Genomic DNA, 21,480 nt, shown 5'->3' with positions numbered 1-21,480 from the left:
CTATGCAGCTACGTTCAGCTGATGGTTTGACATGTTTTTTTTGTTCAAAATGTTTGATTAAGTGGTAGTTAAAAATCGACGTTTACCGCGAATTATCGTTAAAACAGGCAAAAAATATGTTTTAAATATCTTAAGGACATTTAGTTAGAGAAAAAACTCAGGACTTAGCATATAGGCTAACGTAAACAACGTCTTACGCAACTGGACTTTAAATCACCGTAAAAGAACAGTTTCTCCTATTAAAATAGAAATATGACCGAGTCCAAAGAGAAAGCTTTAAATCTGAGGTCTGATGTCACTACAGTAGCCGTAATCAATCAGGTGAAAGTGACTAAGAAACCGAAGAAGATTCTCGATGAAGATGAATATATCGAGGTAAGACAGTCTTGTGTACTATTTACAGTAACAGTGGATTCCCTGACATATTTCATAAATAATCATTCAATAACGTATTGTATTATACCATGTCAATGCATACGCGTTTAGAAATGTTTTCTTTGAATACACTTGGTTTTGTTTTTTTATTATTATTAAAAAAGACGATGGCCTTCATCACCACAGTGTTTACACAAAATAGCAAACCTCAGGCCGTTTTTCAACATACAGTGTGATATTCAGGGACAGCTTATTGAGTTTCATGTGTCACCTGTAAACAACACGCTTATGTCTGCATAGGTTTTTCTGTCTTGATTTGCTAATGACACATATACCTGTCACCATTTCCTCCAAAGAGTTTGGAGAAGATCATCCAGAGGGACTTTTTCCCAGATGTCTCCAAACTTCAAGCGCAGAAGGACTATCTGGAGGCGGAGGAGAGCGGAGATCTGGAGCGGATGAGGGAGATTGCCATCAAATATGGGTCTGCAATGGCTAAATACACCCCACGCACCTATGTGCCCTGTAAGTGACGCTTCTTACTTTTCGTTAATAATTCTTAAAGGAATAGTTCAAACAGCTGATAAAAGCATCACAATAATCCACACCACTCCAGTCCATCAGTTAAAAAGTTTGCCTTGTGAAGTGAAAAGCTCCGTCATTAAAATGCTTTTAACTTTAAACCATTGCTCCCATCTAAAATATGAATCCTTTATCCGTTCAGCTTTTCACTTTACAAGATGTAAACTGATAGACTGAAGTGGTGTGGATTACTTGTGGATATTGTGATGTTTTTTTTTTTCATCCGTTTGGACTCTCATTCTGACGGCACCCATTCACTGCAGAGCAAGTGAAGTAATGCACAATTTCTCCAAATCTGTTCCGATGAAGAAACAAACTCATCTAGGTCTTGGATGGCCTGAGGATTTTTCATCTATTGTGTTTGCACATTAGCAAAGAACTGCTGGCACATTGGAAAATGATTTTTTTTTTTTTAATTGAAATCATTTTGTTTCCATTTAGACACGACTCCTTCCACATTTGAGACCCCAGATGGTGGAATCGCAACTCCCTCAAGTTCACAGAAACACAGAGCAGGGAAAGAGGATGGTAAGTGACTGCTGCTACATTTTTTTGTCCTTACGGCTAGACACCACAGGTGAATAGAGAATAAAAACCCATTTGATCAATTAAAGTACATTGTGACAGTTGTTCTCTATTGTTGTATTATTGAGATATTATGTTTAAATATGCAAACAAGACACTATCTAATTAGATCTTATTATATATGCACAAATTTGCAGTTTTTGATTTTGCTTTCTTAGTTTTCCAGTTCTTTACAGAGGGGATTTTGGATTTTTAGGAGTTTTAAAGATAAAGGCAACATGCTACATTTGTTCTTTGTTTTGTTTCAGGAAAAGAAGGTGAAAAATCGGAAGATAAGGATCTTCCATCTCTGGACCGCTTTCTTGCTAAAAACACGAGTGAGGACAACGCATCCTTTGAGCAGATAATGGAGCTCGCGGAGGACAAGGACAAGCTGAGGCATGCGTGGCTTTATGAGGCAGAAAACGAATACAATGAGGTACAGCACAATAATAGCTACTGCATATCATTTGTGTTTTGCATTGTTGGGTCTAGTTTTGAGTTCTGACCATGTTTATTGTTCTATCATTTAAAGAGGCATGAGCAGAACCTCGCTCTACCGTCCACAGAGAAACAGGCGCTTGAGTGCACCAAGGCAGGATTGGACACGTGGCAGTACAAGGCCAAAAATGCACTTATGTACTACCCTGAAGGTAAGAATGCCCGTCTGTTTAATATTGCATGACACTTTCTGAGGCTTGTAAAGAACCTATTCGTTACTTGATTAGGAGTCTGGTGATATATATCATTGAGTTCATAGCCAAAGAGCCATGAGGTAAATTGCATGTGTTTATTTTGTCCCCTAAAAGGTGAAAAAGACGACACGCTGTTCAAGAAGCCACGGGAGGTCCTGTACAAGAACACACGGTTTGATGTTGACCCCTTCAGTAAAGCCCTGAACAAAACACAAATCCAGCAAGCTGCTGCGCTCAATGCACAGGTAACACTGACTTCTGCATCTTATTTGTCGCCATCAGATCATAAACCAAAAATATGATTAAACTAAATGCAAATGTCTCTCCTCTGCCTTCCGTCTAGTTTAAACTAGGCAAAGTTGGTCCAGATGGCAAAGAGCTCCTGCCTCACGAATCCCCCAAAGTAAATGGTTATGGATTTGAGGGAGAAGCCTCTCCTGCTCCTGGTGAGTGTCACTGTTTTTGATTAATAAATATCTGCTCATCAAGTTAAAAACACTTAATATTCAAGTACTGGGGTCATATTTTCCTAAATGTCTTGTTTGTTTTTAAGGTGTTGCAGAGTCTCCTCTGATGACGTGGGGTGAGATCGAAAGCACTCCGTTTCGTCTGGATGGCTCAGATACACCACTCGTGGAGAGGAGTCATGGTCCATCGTTCAAGGTCCAGTTCAATTCTAGTTAGCAAACATTTCACTCTCGTATATAAACAGAATATTGGGGTTTTATCCAGACCCTATTTTCTATCCTCAAAAAACTTCAATGTGTGTTCGATGGTATTGTGCGCTGTGTAACCTTTATTGTCCAATATTTAAATAGATATAAAGAATAGTTGTTTGTATGGCTGTTCTCCAGATTCCAGAGCCTGGGAGAAGAGAGCGGTTGGGGCTGAAAATGGCTAATGAGGCTGCGGCAAAAAACAGAGCTAAGAAACAAGAGGCGCTGCGCAAAGTCACTGAAAACCTCGCCAGGTAAAGAAAAAGTGTCTGAGATTGTAAAATATCCTTGTATTTTTCTGGTTTAAACAGCATTTTTTAACTAGAAAAAATGATAAACATAAGCATTTTAATTATATTATATTATACTAAAATTCTGTATTTTATTTTCAAAATTCCAAAACATTTTAACATTTAAATTAAATCCAAGAAAAAGAGTGCATGGGACTTTTATTTTGACAGTGCTGAGAAAGTCAGTGCCTGAATACACAAGTTTCAGTATTATACATCCTTTTTTTGTTTAAATAAGTTTCTTTATTTGTGAGAATATCGGTTGACCACTACTTCAGAAACCCACTGTATTTTTTTTTTTTTACTTTGAAAGAGTGTTTGAGGTTTCAGTAGGGTCAGAAAACACAGCCATGCAAATCATCTTACCTCTATAACTTAAAAAAAGAAACATGAAAACCAAAAGATACCTTTTTTATGTACTTTTCAAAGTGATATTCGAAAACTGCATTTATGTTTTGTACTAAATGATTCTTTATATGTATTGCAGCCTGACTCCGAAGGGACTGAGTCCCGCAGCGCTGTCTCCTGCTCTTCAGCGTCTAGTAAACAGATCGTCCAGCAAATACACAGATAAAGCCCTGAGGGCGAGCTACACCCCGTCACCTGCGCATAGTAGCATGGGCTCGAAGACTCCTCTCGGAGGCCTAGCCACTCCCTCCAGCACACCAACACCTGGGAAAACCAGAACACCAGTCACACAGGACCCGGCCTCCATCACAGACGACCTGCTCCAGCTGCCCAAGAGGAGGAAAGCTGCGGATTACTTCTGAAACAAAAGACTGAAAAAAAAACTCTAATGTGGGCAGGGTCACATATTTATTGTTTTTTTAATAATTTTTTTTTAAACCATGAAACTGAATTAATCATGTTTGTTGGACTTCATTCTATTAGGAAAAAGAAGTCTACAACTTAAAACATCTGCAATTTGTAAGAATTTAGTTTTTTCTTTTTATTTTAGCCCGCATATATGTACTTTGAGCGTCATCCACATCAACTGATTCAGTCAGGTGTATCATTTGTTCTGTTCGGTTCTTTACTACTCTTGATTTGTTTTGAACATAGCTGGTTCAGTCCTACTGAAATCTGAGCATCTTTTATGATGTTGAAGACATCTTGCAAGAGCTCAAGGACATAATAAAGAGTTCAGCAGATTTGTGTGAATTATTTCACCATCAATATTTTACAAGATTTATTTGTTGAATCCATCATTGGGTTGGAGGCTGGACTTATACCGACTCCTTAGTGAATTTACTTTTAACATAATCTATGATAACAGAAGAAAAGAAACTGCTTTTTTGCCATTAAGACTAGATTTGCATTATATGATGCAAGTCCAGTCTTAATGGCATGTTTGGCTGAAACAACCCAAAAGTGTTTATAATTGTTTTTATTGTTTAAAGGGTTAGTTCACCCAACAATCAAAATAATGTCATCAATAACTTACCCTCATGTCGTCCCAAACCAGTAAGACCTCCGTTTATCTTCGGAACACAGTTTAAGATATTTTAAGGCGGGCGTACATGGTGCGAATTCGGATGGTCGGAAGATCGTATGTTCATGCACACGGCACGAGTGAGTTTATCTGAAAATCATACAGACGAGATGATATACGACACGATTTTACACCCTGCAAATTCCAGCAATCGCACAAAGTTGATATACGCGTTCGACTTTAAGCACCGCTGCACGCACAGAAGGATCACTGTATTGACATTAAAGTAGCGCGAGAGCGATAAGAGAGCACACATATCCAATGCATTCGAATCGCTCTCGTGGTACTTTGATGTCATACAGGGGATCATTCTGTGCAGCTGCTTCAAGTCAAACGCACCTAATTTAACTGCGCTCCCTCTCTCATAACTGCATATAAAATATTGATACGAGCCGTGTTTCCTACACGTACAGGTTATTTTTCAGCAATAGGAAACTATGGAGAGTGTCTGTAAACTACATATGCGTGTGTGGGTGAGAGAGAGAGAAAACTAAAAAGGCATTGGAACACGTTGCTAGAAACATCATACAGCGCTCGCCGTTCCTGTCAGACTTCAGCAAGTTTATCCTCCTGGTCAATAGTCCACATTCACCGTGGTGCTGCCATCTTCGTCTTTCTTCTTCTGTGGTTTTCCTAGTTCGTGATTGGTAAACTTCAGATAAATCAACAAATCGGCTCGTTCAACCGCACAGATGTCATGAATTCAAACCGATAGCTTCAGTTCGATTTGGTGAACTGGTTAAAGAAGATGCGGTTACATCGAATGATTCGTTCGCGAACCTGATATCACTAAACTGCAGTTTTTTGAAATCTCACAACAGACACGGAAGAGAAGACAATGCTGAACAAAAGTCGTAGTTTATGCTATTTTTGCACCAAAATGTATTTTCAATGCTTCAAAAGATTCTCAAGGACCCTTTGATGTCACATGGACTACTTTGATTATGTTTTTCTTACCTTTCTGGACATGGACAGTAGACCATACACACGGTTTCAATGGAGGGACTGAGAGCTCTTGGACTAAATCTAAAATATCTTAAACTGTGTTCCGAAGATGAACGGAGGTCTCACAGGTTTGGAACGACATGGGTGAACTAACCCTTTAAGCTTACAGAAATTTTTTTTCTCGACAATTTAATGCATGTTCCCGCTGTGATAATTAAACACATATTGTGTGTGAAATGTTTTGCTCAATTTGTGTAAATGAATTGAATAGCTTGTTTTTTGCGAGACATTACACCAGGGGAAAAATTATGTAGGATTTACATTTAAACTGTTTTCACTTAGAAATTGCTTGTTAAATTCACAAAAACTTACAAAGGATTGGAACACACTGAATTAAACAAAAAATGTTGAAACTTAAGTACTATTATCTCGTTAAACAAAACGGAAAAACAGTTATTCATAACTTTGAAAAATCTAGAGGCTAAACTTTGTTTCATTTGTATCTTTTTCTATATATTTGGGAGGTTATTTTTTAAATATTTTGACTCTTCACCAAGGCTGCATTTATTTAATCAAATAGTAATATTGTGCTGATTTAGTGCTAAAGAAACATTTCTATTATCAATTTTGATTTTGTTTTCAGGTTTCTTTGACGAATAGAAAGTTCACAACAGCATATGTTTTGAAATAGAACAGAAAGGCAACACTAAAACTATTTACTATTTACTGTCACAAAATAGAAGTATTGTTTAACTTAAAAAAACAACAACTTTTGAACAGTATTGTTAATAAATTAATATATATTGGTTTAAGTAGTTTGTAAATATTCCATGAAACATCCGCGTGAACCGTGAGACATGAGGGAATTGTCATGCATGTGTTATCACGAGGGCTTGATGAAGCGCCTCCTCTGTGGGCTGGAGAACACACTTGGTTGGGATTGTTTTGATGGGACGGCCGCGGAGCCATCTTGTTTTATATGCGTCCTAAGTCCGTATACCGAGCCAGAGGAAACAGCCGTGGAATATGACACCACATCCCGACCCTAGACAACTGAAATAAACACAATCGAGTTTCGAAGCTTATTTCTGTTCGACGGAGTACACGCAGAGAACGGAATCTGCTGTTCGTCGTGATTTATTTCTCAACATCGGCGTCTGCTGCTTTAACTGCATTTTCTCTTTTACATTTTCTCCGGTGGAAGATACTATGAATGGAGGATAAATGTTGCCGAAGGCTGACAGCGGTGGTTTTGTGCTTCTCCTCTTCATTCTGACAATAACAGATCCGTCACGGACAGGTAAAGGTGTTGCTGTAATCATTGCTTGTGTTTGCTGCAGTCTGGACTGGTGAAGGCTTGCAGCTCTGCTTATGTTCGGTCATGAGCTGCAGAGGCTCTTTCTCATGCCGTCAGGGCCTTTAACTACAACTGTGTTATCGTTTATTATTGTGCCTTATATTTCTAAAGTTTTACGCCTTTTTAGTGCATTCTATTTGGCAAGATGTTTTAACATTTAAATCTGAAAACTACATAGTATCTATTTATGTTACTCTCTTTAAGCCTTTTATAATACGTACCATGTGGCAAGCTGTTTAAACATTTATTCCTTTTTATTTATTCGTTACTTATTTTTTCTTTTTATTCTAGTTACTATAGCAATCTATTGCGTTGTTTGTATCAAATTGCTAAATCTTGTGGTGAACCCTATTATTTACGTTCAAATAGTTATTGCTGGTACCTGTTCCAGTTTTACGAGTCCTGGTAGTTTTATGGATATTTGTTCCAGTGTTGGGCAACAGCATGAAAAATCCAACTCATTTTCTCAATAGGGAAATTTATTTTTTACAATATAAAAAAAAAGAACACTGATTCGTTAACTTATGGAATATGCTTTTTTTTAAATCCATCAGCCCAAAATATTTTAACTTGTTTTTAAAATAAGTTTAGCAATATACCAGTAAACCACACCATACAGCAGCCATTCTGACATATGAGAAGAAAAAATATTAGAATAAGAAGCATATAAATGCACAGAGACTGTAACAGTATTGTGTTGAAAACTTGCACTTTAATAACCATTTTCAAAAGTTTGCATTTTCAGGCCTTCATAACCATTTTTGTGTAAATGAATGGCCAAAATGCCTAAAATATTCAGTTTTTAGTTAAAATTGTGTTGTGTAAACACTCACTAAATAACTATTATATTATAACTGAAATGTGTCTTCTATTAACTATTGTAATACTAGTTGAAAGTGAGTAGTTGATATGACCACAGATTCCCATACAATAAATTACAAAATGAGCTACTCCGCAATAGTATTTTTTACTTGTCACTGTCGAGTTAGTGACTAGTAGCAATGAAAATAATACTAGTATGTAATGAATGGTTGTTAGTGGAACTGAAAGATTTTAGTTGAAGAAAACGGTGACTATTGGATTTTTTAGTAATAAAAAATATGTTAGTACAGTAAAATAGATGCATCTAGGTTTTAATGAATAAATGTAAATGTTCAATTAACTTGCCATACATGCCAGCCATTTGCAGTCAATCTAGTGTTTCTGGTAGACCACAGTTCAATAAAGGAGCAGACAGATGAGGCTCTGTATGGAGAAACATCTAAGCGCTAGGTCTCTGTTCTCATGTTCCTCTGTTATATGGCAGGTTTATTATTCCTATAGATACAAGGTGATGCATGGAAACCCAGCGGATCAAATAAATAGGAGAGTATTTAGGTTAATGGCCTGTGATGTGCTTTTCTGTGTGTAGCTCAATTGGTAGAGCATTGCACTATCAAGCGCAAGGTTGGGGGTTCGATTCCCTGGGAACACATGATAGGTAAAAATAGATAGCCTGAATGCACTGTAAGTCGCTTTGGATAAAAGCGTCTGCTAAATGCATACATTTAATTTCAATTAAATTTAATAAAGCCCAGGTTATGTGCTCGGTCTGCACTTATTTTCAGTGACAGGAAGGTTTGGTCTGTCTCCATGTTGATTCTCATCGAGTAAACCCACAGCTGGTGTTTAATCTCAGGGTATGCTCTCGTTAAAAGTGCATAATATTAACATGATTGCTGTGATGTTAACATTAAAGGAGGCTCTTGCATATCTTTACTACTGACCTAGAAGGCGTTTTACTACATAACAAACTCAGACTGATGCATGCAAAATCCATGTGCAAAATAGTAGGACAATGAACCATTTATATTCCTCTTCATGTACATTTGAACCTAAAATCTTAAAGTTGAAAACGTTTTATATTTTTGTCAACTACCCAAATAGGTTATTTATACTATTTTGGTGATCACTAGAACTTCTGGACACATGGCCAAGGAGGATTTTACCAGTCTAACAGTTGTTCACAATGGTCTTACTGTCTACAGCGGTGAATGTGGTGCAGGTCTGCTTCTAGTAATCCATCCAAAGTAGAGAACACACCGCTCTTCTGAAGGCATCTCTGTGTCGGTGTGTTTGTTTAAGGATAACTTTAGACTCAAGGGTTGTACAGGTGATTGATTGAACGTCTGAATGTCTGGACCTCCCAAGAAGCTTAAAAAAAAAAAAAAAAATGTAATTAGTATGTCTGTAGGATGCTTCATCTTCTCAAGAGATTGTTTTAGTGGATTGGAGGATCAAGCTAATTGGGTGTTTGCTAACTGCTAACAGAAATTATTTTATTTATAATGTTAGATGGCTTTTAAGTTTAAATATATAGCTATAAAAAATGATACACACACACACACACAGATGTTGAGTTTTTGTGTTTTATGAGGACTCTCCATAGACATTATAATTTTTAAACTGTAAAGACTAGATATTCTGTGTTTATATATATATATATATACAACAACATGACTAGAAAGATTTGAACATTTAATAAAATATTTAAGGTTTTACTATCCAACATTGGAAAAGCAGGACCACTCACACATAGGGGCATAAGTAATGGACTAAATTTATATTAAATGTAAAATAAATAAATAAATATTCATATTATATTTATTTATATTATTGTCTTTGTATAATATAAATGTAATAAATTATTCCAACAGATATACTTATTTTTATTCTTGTTTAACAAATTGGTAGTTTTGGTATGTTTTATTAATAATATGATTGTTATTTTATACACATGTAAGGAAATCTTACTTAATTAAATATACTTGAATCAATAAAATATATAGTATAAATGTAATAAATTATAATGGTAGTATTTTACACTAATAATAAATATAAATGTATTTTATACTTAATGTAGTTTATATAACTATGGTTTTATACAAATTTAATTATTTATTAGTATTTTTTTTTATAAATGTAAAAGAATGTAACTTAATGTATTTATTACTTTACTTTATTATAATTTATTATACTTTTTATAGCATTAATAAGAATGTGTGTTTTGTCTACATTTTTATGGTCCTAACTGAAGGCTTTTCTTTCTTGAAGAATATAATAAAATAAAAAAAATAGTGCCTTTGCAAGATCCCATTTGAACAAAATAAATGCATTCAAGCTTTCTTGTCAATTACATTGACTCTTGTTTGTGAACGTAGATGTATCTGTGCTATCTATTGTTGTTTATTCGCTGCTAACCAGGAGACAGACTGTCCCTTGAGCCTCTCAGAGATTAGGTCATGTTATATTGCTGAAATCACTAAATCTTTCTCTCCCCCCGCAGGTCCACGGCTCGCTCTGGCCAGACTGTTGCCAGGTAAGCTGCGATCCTTGGAATCCTTACAAATGAGCTTGAGGGTTACCAGCCGGTCTGGTTTGACCCTTTGACCCTGTTTGAGTCGTATTCGGCTAAGCCTGACATTGACACTGATGTCCCTAGATGCCGTTGAACGGCCCTTAATCTAAATGATGAGAATTTTCCTGTTGCGTAATAAATCATGTTTAATTCTAAACCCACGTAATGGAGTCGTTGTTACAGGTTGTCTCTTTCTAGATCAGTTTCACTCAGTGTATTGTCTTGTGTTTCAGATCAGCGCTGCAGTCCGGCCCAGTTTACCTGCCGGAGCGGAAAGATGCAGTGCATCCCTCTGTCCTGGCAGTGCGATGGATGGACGGCCTGTGAGGACAAAAGCGATGAGATGGATTGCCCTAGTAAGTTCACACACATACACACACAGCCACATTCTTGTGCAATGTTCTTTAAAAACACGCTCATGCTTGCGTCTGCATGAGGAACATTCTCTCTTCCGCTTATTTGTCATTTCGCCAGTGCTTGGCACCCTGGATTTTGTGTGCTGTGGTTTCTGTGTCTTAACCCTGGAGTGAGACACGGTGCTCAGAGTCTGATTCCTGGATGGGATGAGCGGATTTACTGAGCATGTGATCTGTGTCTCGTAGCTCCTTGAGACACTGCTGATCAGAATCACACCCCGAGCACATGAGTGTGAGAGACGCGGAGGATTATTGGTTTTGTTTTGGTTGTGTTGCCAGATAATCAGGAAGCGACTGCATGTAGACCTGTAGTCTGGGATATTTGAGGTTTTTGAGGTGGTGATGCGATTGTTTGAATCTTGTTTTTATCAACTGATTGGTCTTAATATCTCTTCCTTTGATTTATTGTGCGTTTAGCAGTCTTTTAAACTTTTCACTGACACTTTCAGTAGCAGGACATAAAATAAGTTTCCTATTTCTTAAATGTTTCCCGATGGGACTTATATGTTGAATATATGTTGAATGTGTGATATGTTGAATATTCACAATATATTTGTTCATAGCGAATTTGCTGAAACATTTTGATTGTTAATTGCATGTTTATTTAATTTTTATAGTGACTGTTTGTTTAAAAAATCAACAAAAAAAATCTCATTTAAAATCTCATTTAAAGCCATTTCAGAGCATATTAAATATCATCAAAAGTATGATCAAGAAAAGAACTACTGTCTCCTGAACTCTTGTCTAGCCCTTGCCATGCTTACTAAAGTTATAATCATTATTAGACAGAAAACACTGCAGGGTTACGTCACATGCTCATTTCATGCTTATATTAGGAAGCATGATATTATATGAGGAAGTGGTCTAATAATTCTTAGAAACTCTGTTTTTATCTTAGCAGACCTAAGTCTCCCTTCCGTTTGCTGCGGATTAATGTTTCAGCTTTTATGACTTTCTTAAAAACACTTACACAGCCAGCAGTTATACACAACTGGTTTTGGTTCAGGGCACAGATACAAAAAAAAATATATATATATATTCCTTTAACTGTTATAGTTTTGTTCATAGTTTTTGGGGATAAGGTCCCTGAGTTCAAAGCTTTCGGGACGGTTTGGTGAACTGAATTGACTGATCCGTTGAAATTGATGATTTGATGACCTACCCTGTAGCATTTTATTGAATGTTATCCTTCTAAACAAATATAGATCGTTTCCACAGATGATTTATGCTTCAGCCTAGTATATTTTGGCCTTATTCTATTCTGATATTTCTTGCAGCTATAAAGGAGGAGCGGTATCGTTACAGTAACGGTTTTGAGCCGGTGGAGGACGTCATAGGAGTCGCTCAGCCAGTGCGCTTCAACAGTAAGACCCTTCCTGATCTCCTTAAACACGGGTGCTGTGAACATGCACGGATTTTGCATTACTATATGTCAGCATTTCCCTTAGCAAGCACATCAAATATTACATGCAGGATTTAAAATAAATGAATCGCATAAATATACATAATCACAAACACAAATAAAAGCTTAACCTGTGCAGCAGGAGGGATCATTTTAATAATAATAATTATTATTTTTATTGATATTTTTATTAAACTAGAGGTAGATTGGTATATTATAGACACTACTGTTCAAATGTTTGGAATCAGTTCTTTTAAGAAATCAATATTTTTATTCAGCAAGGATGCATTAAATTGGTTAAGTTTCAAAAGATTTCTATTTCAAAGAAATTCCCTATTTTTGTACATTTTATGTCATTATGTTATGTTATATATATATATATATATATATATATATATATATATATATATATATATATATATATATATATATATATATATATATATGGTCATAGTTTTCACTGAAATATTAGGCATCAAAACTGTTTTCAACATTAATAATAATAATAAGAAGAAGAAGAAATGTGTATTGAGCAGCAAATCAGAATATTCTAATTATTTCTAAAGGATCATGTGACACTGAAGACGAAGTTATGATGCTGAAAATTCAGCTTCACATCACGACATTTAAAAATATATTAGAAAATAGAAGTTGTAATAATATTTCACAATAATACTGTTTTTACATAATTTTTTATCAAATGAATGCAGCCTTAAAGGTTTCCATTTTATATATAAATATATGAATACAACTGTAGGGTGTTAGAGGTTATGTGGAAATGATGTTTTTTAAATAATGTAATTCCCACTCCAAACACAGGGAAGTGTCCGAGCGGCTGGCACCATTATGAAAAAACAGCCAGCTGTTATAAAGTCTACCTGAGGAGCGAGAACTACTGGCAGGCGGTGGAAACCTGTCAGAAGGTCAACGGCTCCCTCGCCACGTTCGGCACCAACGAAGAGCTGCAGTTCATCCTCAAGATCGAGGTGGACTTCGACGAGAAAGTGTGCGAGCGGAAGGACCAGTGCAAGTGAGTGTGTGTGGATCTGTTTCCTGAGGAAGAGATGAGGTTTGACAGTTGAAGGTTCTCAATGCTGTGGGTGTTCTGTCGTTGCAGGTTCTGGGTGGGATATCAGTATGTGATTACCAACCAGAATCATTCGCTCGAGGGCCGTTGGGAAGTGGCATATAAAGGTTGGTTTTTTAAGAAATACAGGGAACTAAAAACTCACCCTCATGTCAAGCAAACATAACTTCTGTTTTCACTGGAATGAAAGAGAACGAGGACCAGAGCTGTTACACAACACAGTTGGATTGCCCCCCCCCCCCCCAAAAAAAAGTATTTCAAGTTTTATGAAGTCTTACCATAACTTAGTGTGTAGAACAGATTGAAATAAAAATGGTTGGGTTTAACTCCTTAACCAGATCACTTTGAATTGTGAACGAATCATTCAGACTGATTTTGTGAAACGAATCAATGAATTGATTCATTGTAACGATCAAACATCACTATTTCTGTAATGTACTCCGATTTCAGCGAATAATTAATTTTCAACTTAATTTTTATGATTTAATTAATTTTTCATTTAAGTATTTATTAACATTTTGAATGAGCTTTTTTCAGTCTTTATTTCATATTTTAGTAATATATGTACTTTTTTTTTTTTTTTATATATATATATATATATTTCTGTTTTGCTTGTTTTTTTTTTGTTTCGATCATTGAATAGATTTATTATTTTATATTTTCAGTTTTATTTGGTTTAGTCATTTTATTATTTTTATAAACATGTATTAATGTGTGCTTTAATTTATTATTTTAGTTGTAGTAATTTGAATATTTTAAATTCAACTTACTTTCAACATGAGGTTGCCAAAGAAACATTTATCATTTTCATTTAAGTTTAAGGTTGAATTTTACTGTGAATGAAATTTAATGGTTTTAGTTACAACACTGTACAAAATAACAAAATAACATATTAATATTTTGTAATAATTGTTACAAAATAACAACTCTGATTGTAAACGACATTTGCCGATGAGTAAACAATGACAGAATTTTTTTTATTTATTATTAAACTATTTCTTTACCTTATGAAGAAAATCAAAATTTTTTCCACAAATATTGGCGTTTGGAACTGTTCCCTATAATAGCGACTCTCATCCATCTGTCTGTTCCTCACAGGGTCCATGCAGGTGTTTCTGCCTCCGGAGGGTCTGGCTAATTTGGGCGAGGGGAACCCCACCCAGGATAATGTATTCTGTGCCCAGCTGCAGCGCTTTCAGATCAAGAGCATGAACGAGCGAGGCTTGCACAGCTGGCACGCCGAAAACTGCTACAAAAAATTCCCCTTCCTCTGCAAGAGAAGTACGTCCAGCAGCGGATTCACAGAAGACCCTGCTTGCTAGCATTCTTTTAGTACTAATGTTCTGATATCTGACCGGTTTCTTCACCAGGACAAACATGTGTGGACATCAGAGACAATGTGGTGAACGAGGGCTATTACTTCACACCTAAAGGGGATGACCCGTGTCTGAGCTGCACGTGCCATGACGGCGAGCCGGAGATGTGTGTGGCTGCCCTGTGTGAGCGTCCGCAGGGCTGCCAGCATTTCCGCAAGGACCCTAAAGAGTGTTGCAAGTTCACCTGCTTGGATCCCGGTATATTTCTCGATCTCTCCAAATCACAGTGTGAACTGTAAGCCAGTTGTGTGTGCTTGAAATGAATTGCTGTATTACAGTGTAAGGTTAGGGGACAGATGAATATGCATCATGTCATTTTTTCACCGTTTTTTTTTTTGGAGTGAAGTGCACTACAATGTCTTAATTTTCATCTCTGCAATACGTAATATTGAATACATTTTATTTTATTTTTTATTTTATTCATTTTTTAGTCTTTTTTAAAGCATTTCTGTGTGCTTTATTTCTTCAGCTAAAACTTTTTAATTATTTATTTTATTTTATACTTTTTTTTTTTTATCATTTTCATCATTTTCTTAATATTTACTCACACTGTGTACACACAATTCACAAAAATGTTGTGCATTATGACCAAATATCTGCTGGTTTATACGTGTACTACTACTGCATATTGTTTCAGTCACTTTTAAATATATCAATAACTAGACAGTATTTTCTGTTCAGTGCTCAGCCAGCAGTACACTTCCTAGTGTGGGGCTGTGCTCTCATTAGTGTTGTCTGTTTTCAGACGGTAGCAGTCTGTTTGACTCCATGGCCAGCGGGATGAGGCTCATCGTGAGCTGCATCTCGTCTTTCCTCATCCTCTCGCTGTTGCTCTTCATGGTGCACAGACTGAGACAGCGCCGGCGGGAACGCATCGAAACCCTCATCGGAGGAAACCGTAAGGCCCTGTGTGATCAGCTGATTATATGCACGAGGTAAAGTGCTGTTTTTCTGAATCATCGCTGTGTTTCACAGTGCATCACTTTAATCTGGGTCGGAGGGTCCCTGGGTTTGACTATGGGCCGGATGCGTTCGGGACGGGCCTGACACCTCTGCACCTCTCTGATGATGGTGAAAGTGGAGCTCTTCACTTCCAGGAGCCTCCACCCCCTTATGCTGCTTACAAATACCCAGATATCCACCACCCCGATGACCCTCCTCCTCCATATGAGGCCTCCATCAACCCAGACAGCATCCTCTACATGGACCTTGGTATGTTTTTACAAAGATTAACAACGAAGTCTTTTATATACATATGCATTTAACATTTATGATCTTGAATTTGTTTTATGGATTACACTCTAGAGGTCAGATCCAAGACCTATATAGACAATTTTTATTATGTTTATCCTACATTCTAAGATTCCCAATAATGGTCAAATAGTCAATCGTAAACCAGAATGCATTTTGCAGCGTATCGAGAGGGAGAGGAATATAATTTGCAAATATTATATTTCATTTAATACTGAAAAGTGTTGATAAAAAAAAAAAAAACCTGTCAAATCGATTATTATAATTTTACACAATATTTGTGTATACGTCTGTTTTTTTTTTAAGAATTCGAGAACAACAACATTAGCGTCAAGTTCAGTTTATTTATAAAGCACAAATAAAAACAGCCACAGGCCGACCAAAGTGCTGTACAAGTTAGGAAAAATAAAAGATTAAGTATTCTAAAGTCAGCAAGACAGTTTAAAACAAAACACTTATAAAGTACACAAATAGTAGCAAAACAATTTATGATAGAAACCATCTTATTAGCTAAAAACGAACGACTTGTAGGCGTGCCATTTGGGACTTAGATATACCAAAGTATAGGGAATTGCAATAGTCCAGGCGAGAGGTAATAAGAGCATGGATAGCAGTCTCCATGGAGCGCTTAGGGAGAAAAGGCTTATAACAATGCTATAATAAAACTATTGGAAATAATTGTAAATGTCTTCAGCACTTGAATATTGTTCTTTTCCAGTTAAGCTCAGTTCAAAATTATTTACAAAATACTATTTCAGAATTATTAATTTTGTATAAATGTCATAGTTTTAATTAATATTTTAAATTACCGTATTTTTCGGACTATAAGTTACACTGGACTATAAGTCGCACTTATTTAGAACCAGGAACCAAGAGAAAACATTACCGTCTACAGCCGCGAGATGGCGTTCTATGTTTTCAGTTGTAGACTACAGGAGCACTGAGCAGCATAGAGCGCCCTCTCGCGGCTGCACACGGTAATGTTTTCTCTTGGTTCATGTCAAATTAATTTTGATAAATAAGTCGCACCTGACTATAAGTCGCAGGACCAGCCAAACTATGAAAAAAAGTGTGACTTATAGTCCGGTAAATATGGTAGCTTTTAATTTTTGTATATTTATTTTAGTTTAAATTTAAGGTTTTTTGTTTTTTTTTTAAAGTAAAATTTCTATTTGGCTCTATTATATACCGTATCTAATTACATTTATTCATTTAGATTTTTCAGTTGTATTTTTTTTATGTAAATTATGTAAACTATTTTCTCTCTCTCTGTCTATTAAATGCAAAAGTTTATTTTCTTCAGTTTTAGTTTGACTTATTATGAATTAAGATAATTTGATCATTTTACATTTTCTTGCACGTTTCATTTTATTTGAGCTTTATTTCGATCAATGGAAATGCTTTGTAATAGTTTTGGTTAACAATATCAAACACTTGACACCAGTGCAGCTCACTGGGTTTTGGATGACCCTTCGCTGACCTCCTGTTCTCTCCTCAGGACGGACCGGTGTTCCGCTGGTGACTGGTCACATGAGCGGTACGGTCAGCTCTCTCCAGAGGGATTTCCCCGAGGCTGTGCTCCCCAGCCCCCTGCCGCCGCCCCTGGAGGAGCGCGAGGACTCCATCGACAGCAGCACCCTGCTGGTGTCTCCAGACACCCCCAGCGAATCAGAGAGCAGCATCACGCAGAGCTCCACCGCAGACTGCAGCGGACCCTCGCTCAGCACCATGGTGTAGGGCACATCACTGGATCATAGGGTACATGTCCAGACCGGACACTTTACTAGCTGAAGGTAGGACTCAAGGACGACTTCCTGTTTAGAGCAAAGACTTCAGACACGAATGAAAAGACACTTGTTTCGTCTTTTCATTCGTGAGCGTCACATGTAAATACTTCGGCGGCCATCGACTGATGTCGTGGAGGGCCAGTAAAGCACCTCTCTGTGAGGTTGACACTGACATGTGTCGATCGCCACACTTTGAACGAATTAACTGATTGATGAACAGACTTTTTAGGCCTCAGTGGTGTAATCAAGACGACCCCGACGTTCTCTCACTGGACTCTTTCCTGGCACAAAGAAGCTCATTACTGCTCTGTCCAAACTGACCCTTCTGAACCCTGTCTTGATGGTCATTTACAGGAAGGATCCGTTTGGATGTGAGCGACACTATATTATTATCTGGAGTTTTGTGATGTTCTGTCGGATCAGTTGCACAAACTAAAAAAACAAAGACAAAAAAAAAAAGATTCTTTTACATGGAGGTACGAGTTTCAGCCACTTTTTAAGTGTCCTGCTGTGACATGGTGATGCCTTGTTTTTGGAAAAGAATGTCATCACCAACCAGGAAGCTTGTGAGATTCTTTTGGGAGGTGAACTTTTTGGCGTGTCGTCGATGTCTAGCAAGGTGAATCTCGTGAAAGCTGTGAAGAAATGACCCGTTTCCACCGAAAGAAAAAAAATAAGAGATTATATTTTGCATAGAAGCTTATTGAACAATTAATTTTTGCATCATGACATTTTCGTGGCATTCAAACACTCCAAAACTACTTTTTCTTTTCTTTTTTCTTTTTTTATACTCCGTGGTCCACAATATTTCAAACAATATTCACAACTATTTCATGACCATAACAATACACAATAAATACTAACAATTCAAAGAAAATAAGATTTTAAAATAATTTAAAAAGTATGGTATTTGCTGTACTAAATTTAGAATAATAATAGGAGATTTCCATTACTCTGTTACTGGAATGAATGTTTCTGCATTACAATAATGAAGAATTCTCATTATTTCCATTGTGATAAAGAATTTTTATGCAAAATAGAACTTCTTTATATTTTGGTGTAATATGATCTGGTCATTTCTTCATGAGATTCATCCAGAAAGTCCGGTACTCGTATACATTTTGGATATAGAATGTAACTGTAAAAAAAAAAAAAAAAAAAAAAGCTGAACATTGACCTGCGTCATAAATATTTTCACTCATTTTTGTCTCTCAAACTGGTCTCAGACGGTGTGCTGAAGCAAATCATGCTGTTTGATATCAATATTTCTTCTTGTTAAGATCCTGAGTTAGGATTTGCGTGTTTAGACTTGTCCATGATGAACTCTGAGGGTTGCGTTCGTTTGCTCTGTCAGTGTGTGTGTGTGTGTGTGTGTGTGTGTGTGTGTGTGTGTGTGTTTCAGACTTTGTAAATCATGTGCTCTCATATTATTTAGATGTCAATCACCAATAACAACGTTCATTACTTTACACAAGTAAATGTGAGCGCAGAAATGCTTCTTTTTTTCTGTTTAGTCATTTACCAATTTACAGACTACTTAATTACCATTTGGACAATGTATTTCCGTTGAATTAATTGTGTAATACATAAGTTATGAACTTAGATTTGGTCTGCATTGTTGCTCACTGAAACGAACACTGCTTTTTGTAAAAGGGAATATGATTTGTTTTTGATTTTTTTTTTTGACTGGAAAAAAGCCCAAACTAAATGACAATCAGGCGTTTCGTACAGAGTTAAAGATGTTTTTGCACAACAAAAGCACATAGACCTACTGTGTTGGGCTGTAATGCAAAGACAAATTAATGTGAAGTCAGCCAGCAGATCCCTATTTCATTAAAGATCCATCACCAGCATCAAAATAATCGAGGAGAAAGACATTTTTGTCCTCAAGGTAAATCTTCTTTTACTGTGTAGTCTTTGTTTTCCAGGGTTTCACCAGCACAGACAATCCTGTGAACATCTGTGTGTGTGTTTGTGTGTGTGTGTGTGAGAACTGGTCGTGTGTACTGTAAAAGTTGGCATGAATGTTTTGCAGACCTCCGGTAGCATGTTTTTCTCTTTTGTGCATGCAGAGAGGACGTCTCTTCTGCTGTTGTACTCTTCATTTCTGCTATGCTTACAGACGCGAGGATCAAAAAAACATCGGACTCCTCTCTTCCCGCCTCCCATTTGCAAAGTTTTTAAAATAAAAAAAAGTAGATTTCTTCTAGATAGACTTTGTGGTACAACAAGGGAAAAAAAGCATCATGAAATGTTTTATGTAGAATGCAACGGTCAGTGAATTTGTTGATTCTTCTTTTTTTGTCATGTACTGCTTTTTATGTCACAAGGCTTTTGTTTTTTGTTTTCTTTTAAGTAGATGTTAATCTAATCAAATGCCAAATAAATTGTACCACAAAGGACAGTAACGTTTGGGTTCTTTTTTTCAAATCACTTGTTTCAGATGTTGACAGTGGGTTTGTGATGTCTTTGATTCATTTGAGTGTGAAGACATTTTAAAGCCTTCTCAGAGACTTGTCCTGGATCACTCTTAAATGTCACGTGAGCCAGCAGGGGGATCCCCAGTGTAAAGAAGCACTGGGTTCTCTGATGTAAAAGCCATTCCTCAAGCCTCCTGGGATATCTTGGTCCCTGAGAGAATTCCAAATATAGGATTTACTGCTTCACAGTTGTGACGAGGTTGTTTCATAAGAACTATATTTTATATTCAGTGTCCCCAGAATGAATTTAGACACTTTAAAATGTCATTGCAATAAACACAAAATAAAACTCTGTGTCTGAAAACAAAACCATTCATGTACTATCATTGAAAGGTTTGGGAGTGATTTATGAAAAAAGCCGCTTCTGCTCACCAAGGCAGGTAAGGGAAATTTTCTATTTCTAAATTTCAAGGGCAGTTTGTGACCTTAAAGTATGCACACCTACTGTATATAGATAAACCAATGAATAAGTTATGTGAAAAATACAAACGTACCTCAGGAGACAAACTATTTGATGTATATACAATAGCAGAGCAAGCAATAGTTTGACTCAAGTGCAAAGTGCTCTTTTATAAATGATAAAGTGTTGAAATGAAATTGTTATCGGTGTGTTTTGCTGTTTTTGACCAGCTCAAAAACACAGTATTATTGTAGTGCTCTTACCTTTCACTGGGGGCACTGCTCACTCACACAAAGAGCCCTTGCTCGTGTCCGTCTCTCTCAGGTAACTAGAGGTTAGCTTTGCTAATCTGGCCAGTGAGCTCATTCTCTGCTGTTTCAGCCTGACGTTCTGAAGTGGACCTCACCAACGACTACTTGCCTATAAATGACAGTTCTTTAGCTTAATTAGTAACAATTTACAAGATAATGTAATTTAACAAGAATCATTAAATGGCCAACGCGCGTCAAAATAAATCTATAAATAAACTGACAATTAAACTTGTTAATGAATCTACTTGTGTTTTTTTTTTTTTTTTCAGATGACGGAAATTTATTTTGGTTAAACCCTGCAAGTAGAAGCTAAATACATTACAAACAATAGCCGAGTCTTTACTAACCGTAAAGAGGCAATATGAAAGGCAGATGGTGAGACCCCAGTGTGCTTTAGACCTCCTACTGACTCACATATGTTCAGTTATTAATTGTTATTAAACTCACTTTCGCAATCCTGCTTCTGGTAACTCTGTACACAGCAACTCGCCTGGATAAAACATCCAGAATTATAAACTTGATGTCATGATGAAAAGATTAGTTCCACAACAAGGCGG

General features: G+C 36.6%; 2 protein-coding genes across 2 annotated transcripts; both read left to right on the top strand.

Moving 5' to 3' along the window:
- Positions 1 to 3: 3 nt before the first annotated feature.
- Positions 4 to 4,373, top strand: ess2 (ess-2 splicing factor homolog). The gene is made up of 10 exons (XM_026220198.1): positions 4 to 375; positions 732 to 900; positions 1,399 to 1,485; positions 1,791 to 1,960; positions 2,057 to 2,174; positions 2,331 to 2,461; positions 2,560 to 2,662; positions 2,770 to 2,879; positions 3,071 to 3,186; positions 3,710 to 4,373. Exons 1-10 carry the CDS (start codon positions 253 to 255, stop codon positions 3,990 to 3,992), a joined length of 1,410 nt encoding a protein of 469 aa, XP_026075983.1. The 5' UTR covers positions 4 to 252; the 3' UTR covers positions 3,993 to 4,373.
- A 2,199-nt stretch (positions 4,374 to 6,572) lies between these two features.
- On the top strand, positions 6,573 to 20,136 carry dgcr2 (DiGeorge syndrome critical region gene 2). The gene is made up of 11 exons (XM_026220191.1): positions 6,573 to 6,959; positions 10,342 to 10,374; positions 10,647 to 10,769; positions 12,107 to 12,193; positions 13,051 to 13,261; positions 13,349 to 13,425; positions 14,417 to 14,599; positions 14,689 to 14,892; positions 15,440 to 15,592; positions 15,670 to 15,906; positions 17,444 to 20,136. The coding sequence occupies exons 1-11, from the start codon at positions 6,884 to 6,886 to the stop codon at positions 17,680 to 17,682; spliced, it is 1,623 nt and encodes a 540-aa protein (XP_026075976.1). The 5' UTR covers positions 6,573 to 6,883; the 3' UTR covers positions 17,683 to 20,136.
- Positions 20,137 to 21,480: the final 1,344 nt, after the last annotated feature.

This window comes from Carassius auratus, chromosome 35, assembly GCF_003368295.1.
Source record: "Carassius auratus strain Wakin chromosome 35, ASM336829v1, whole genome shotgun sequence".
NCBI classification, from domain to species: Eukaryota; Metazoa; Chordata; class Actinopteri; order Cypriniformes; family Cyprinidae; genus Carassius; species Carassius auratus.
This window is presented reverse-complemented; position numbering and strand designations above follow the sequence as displayed.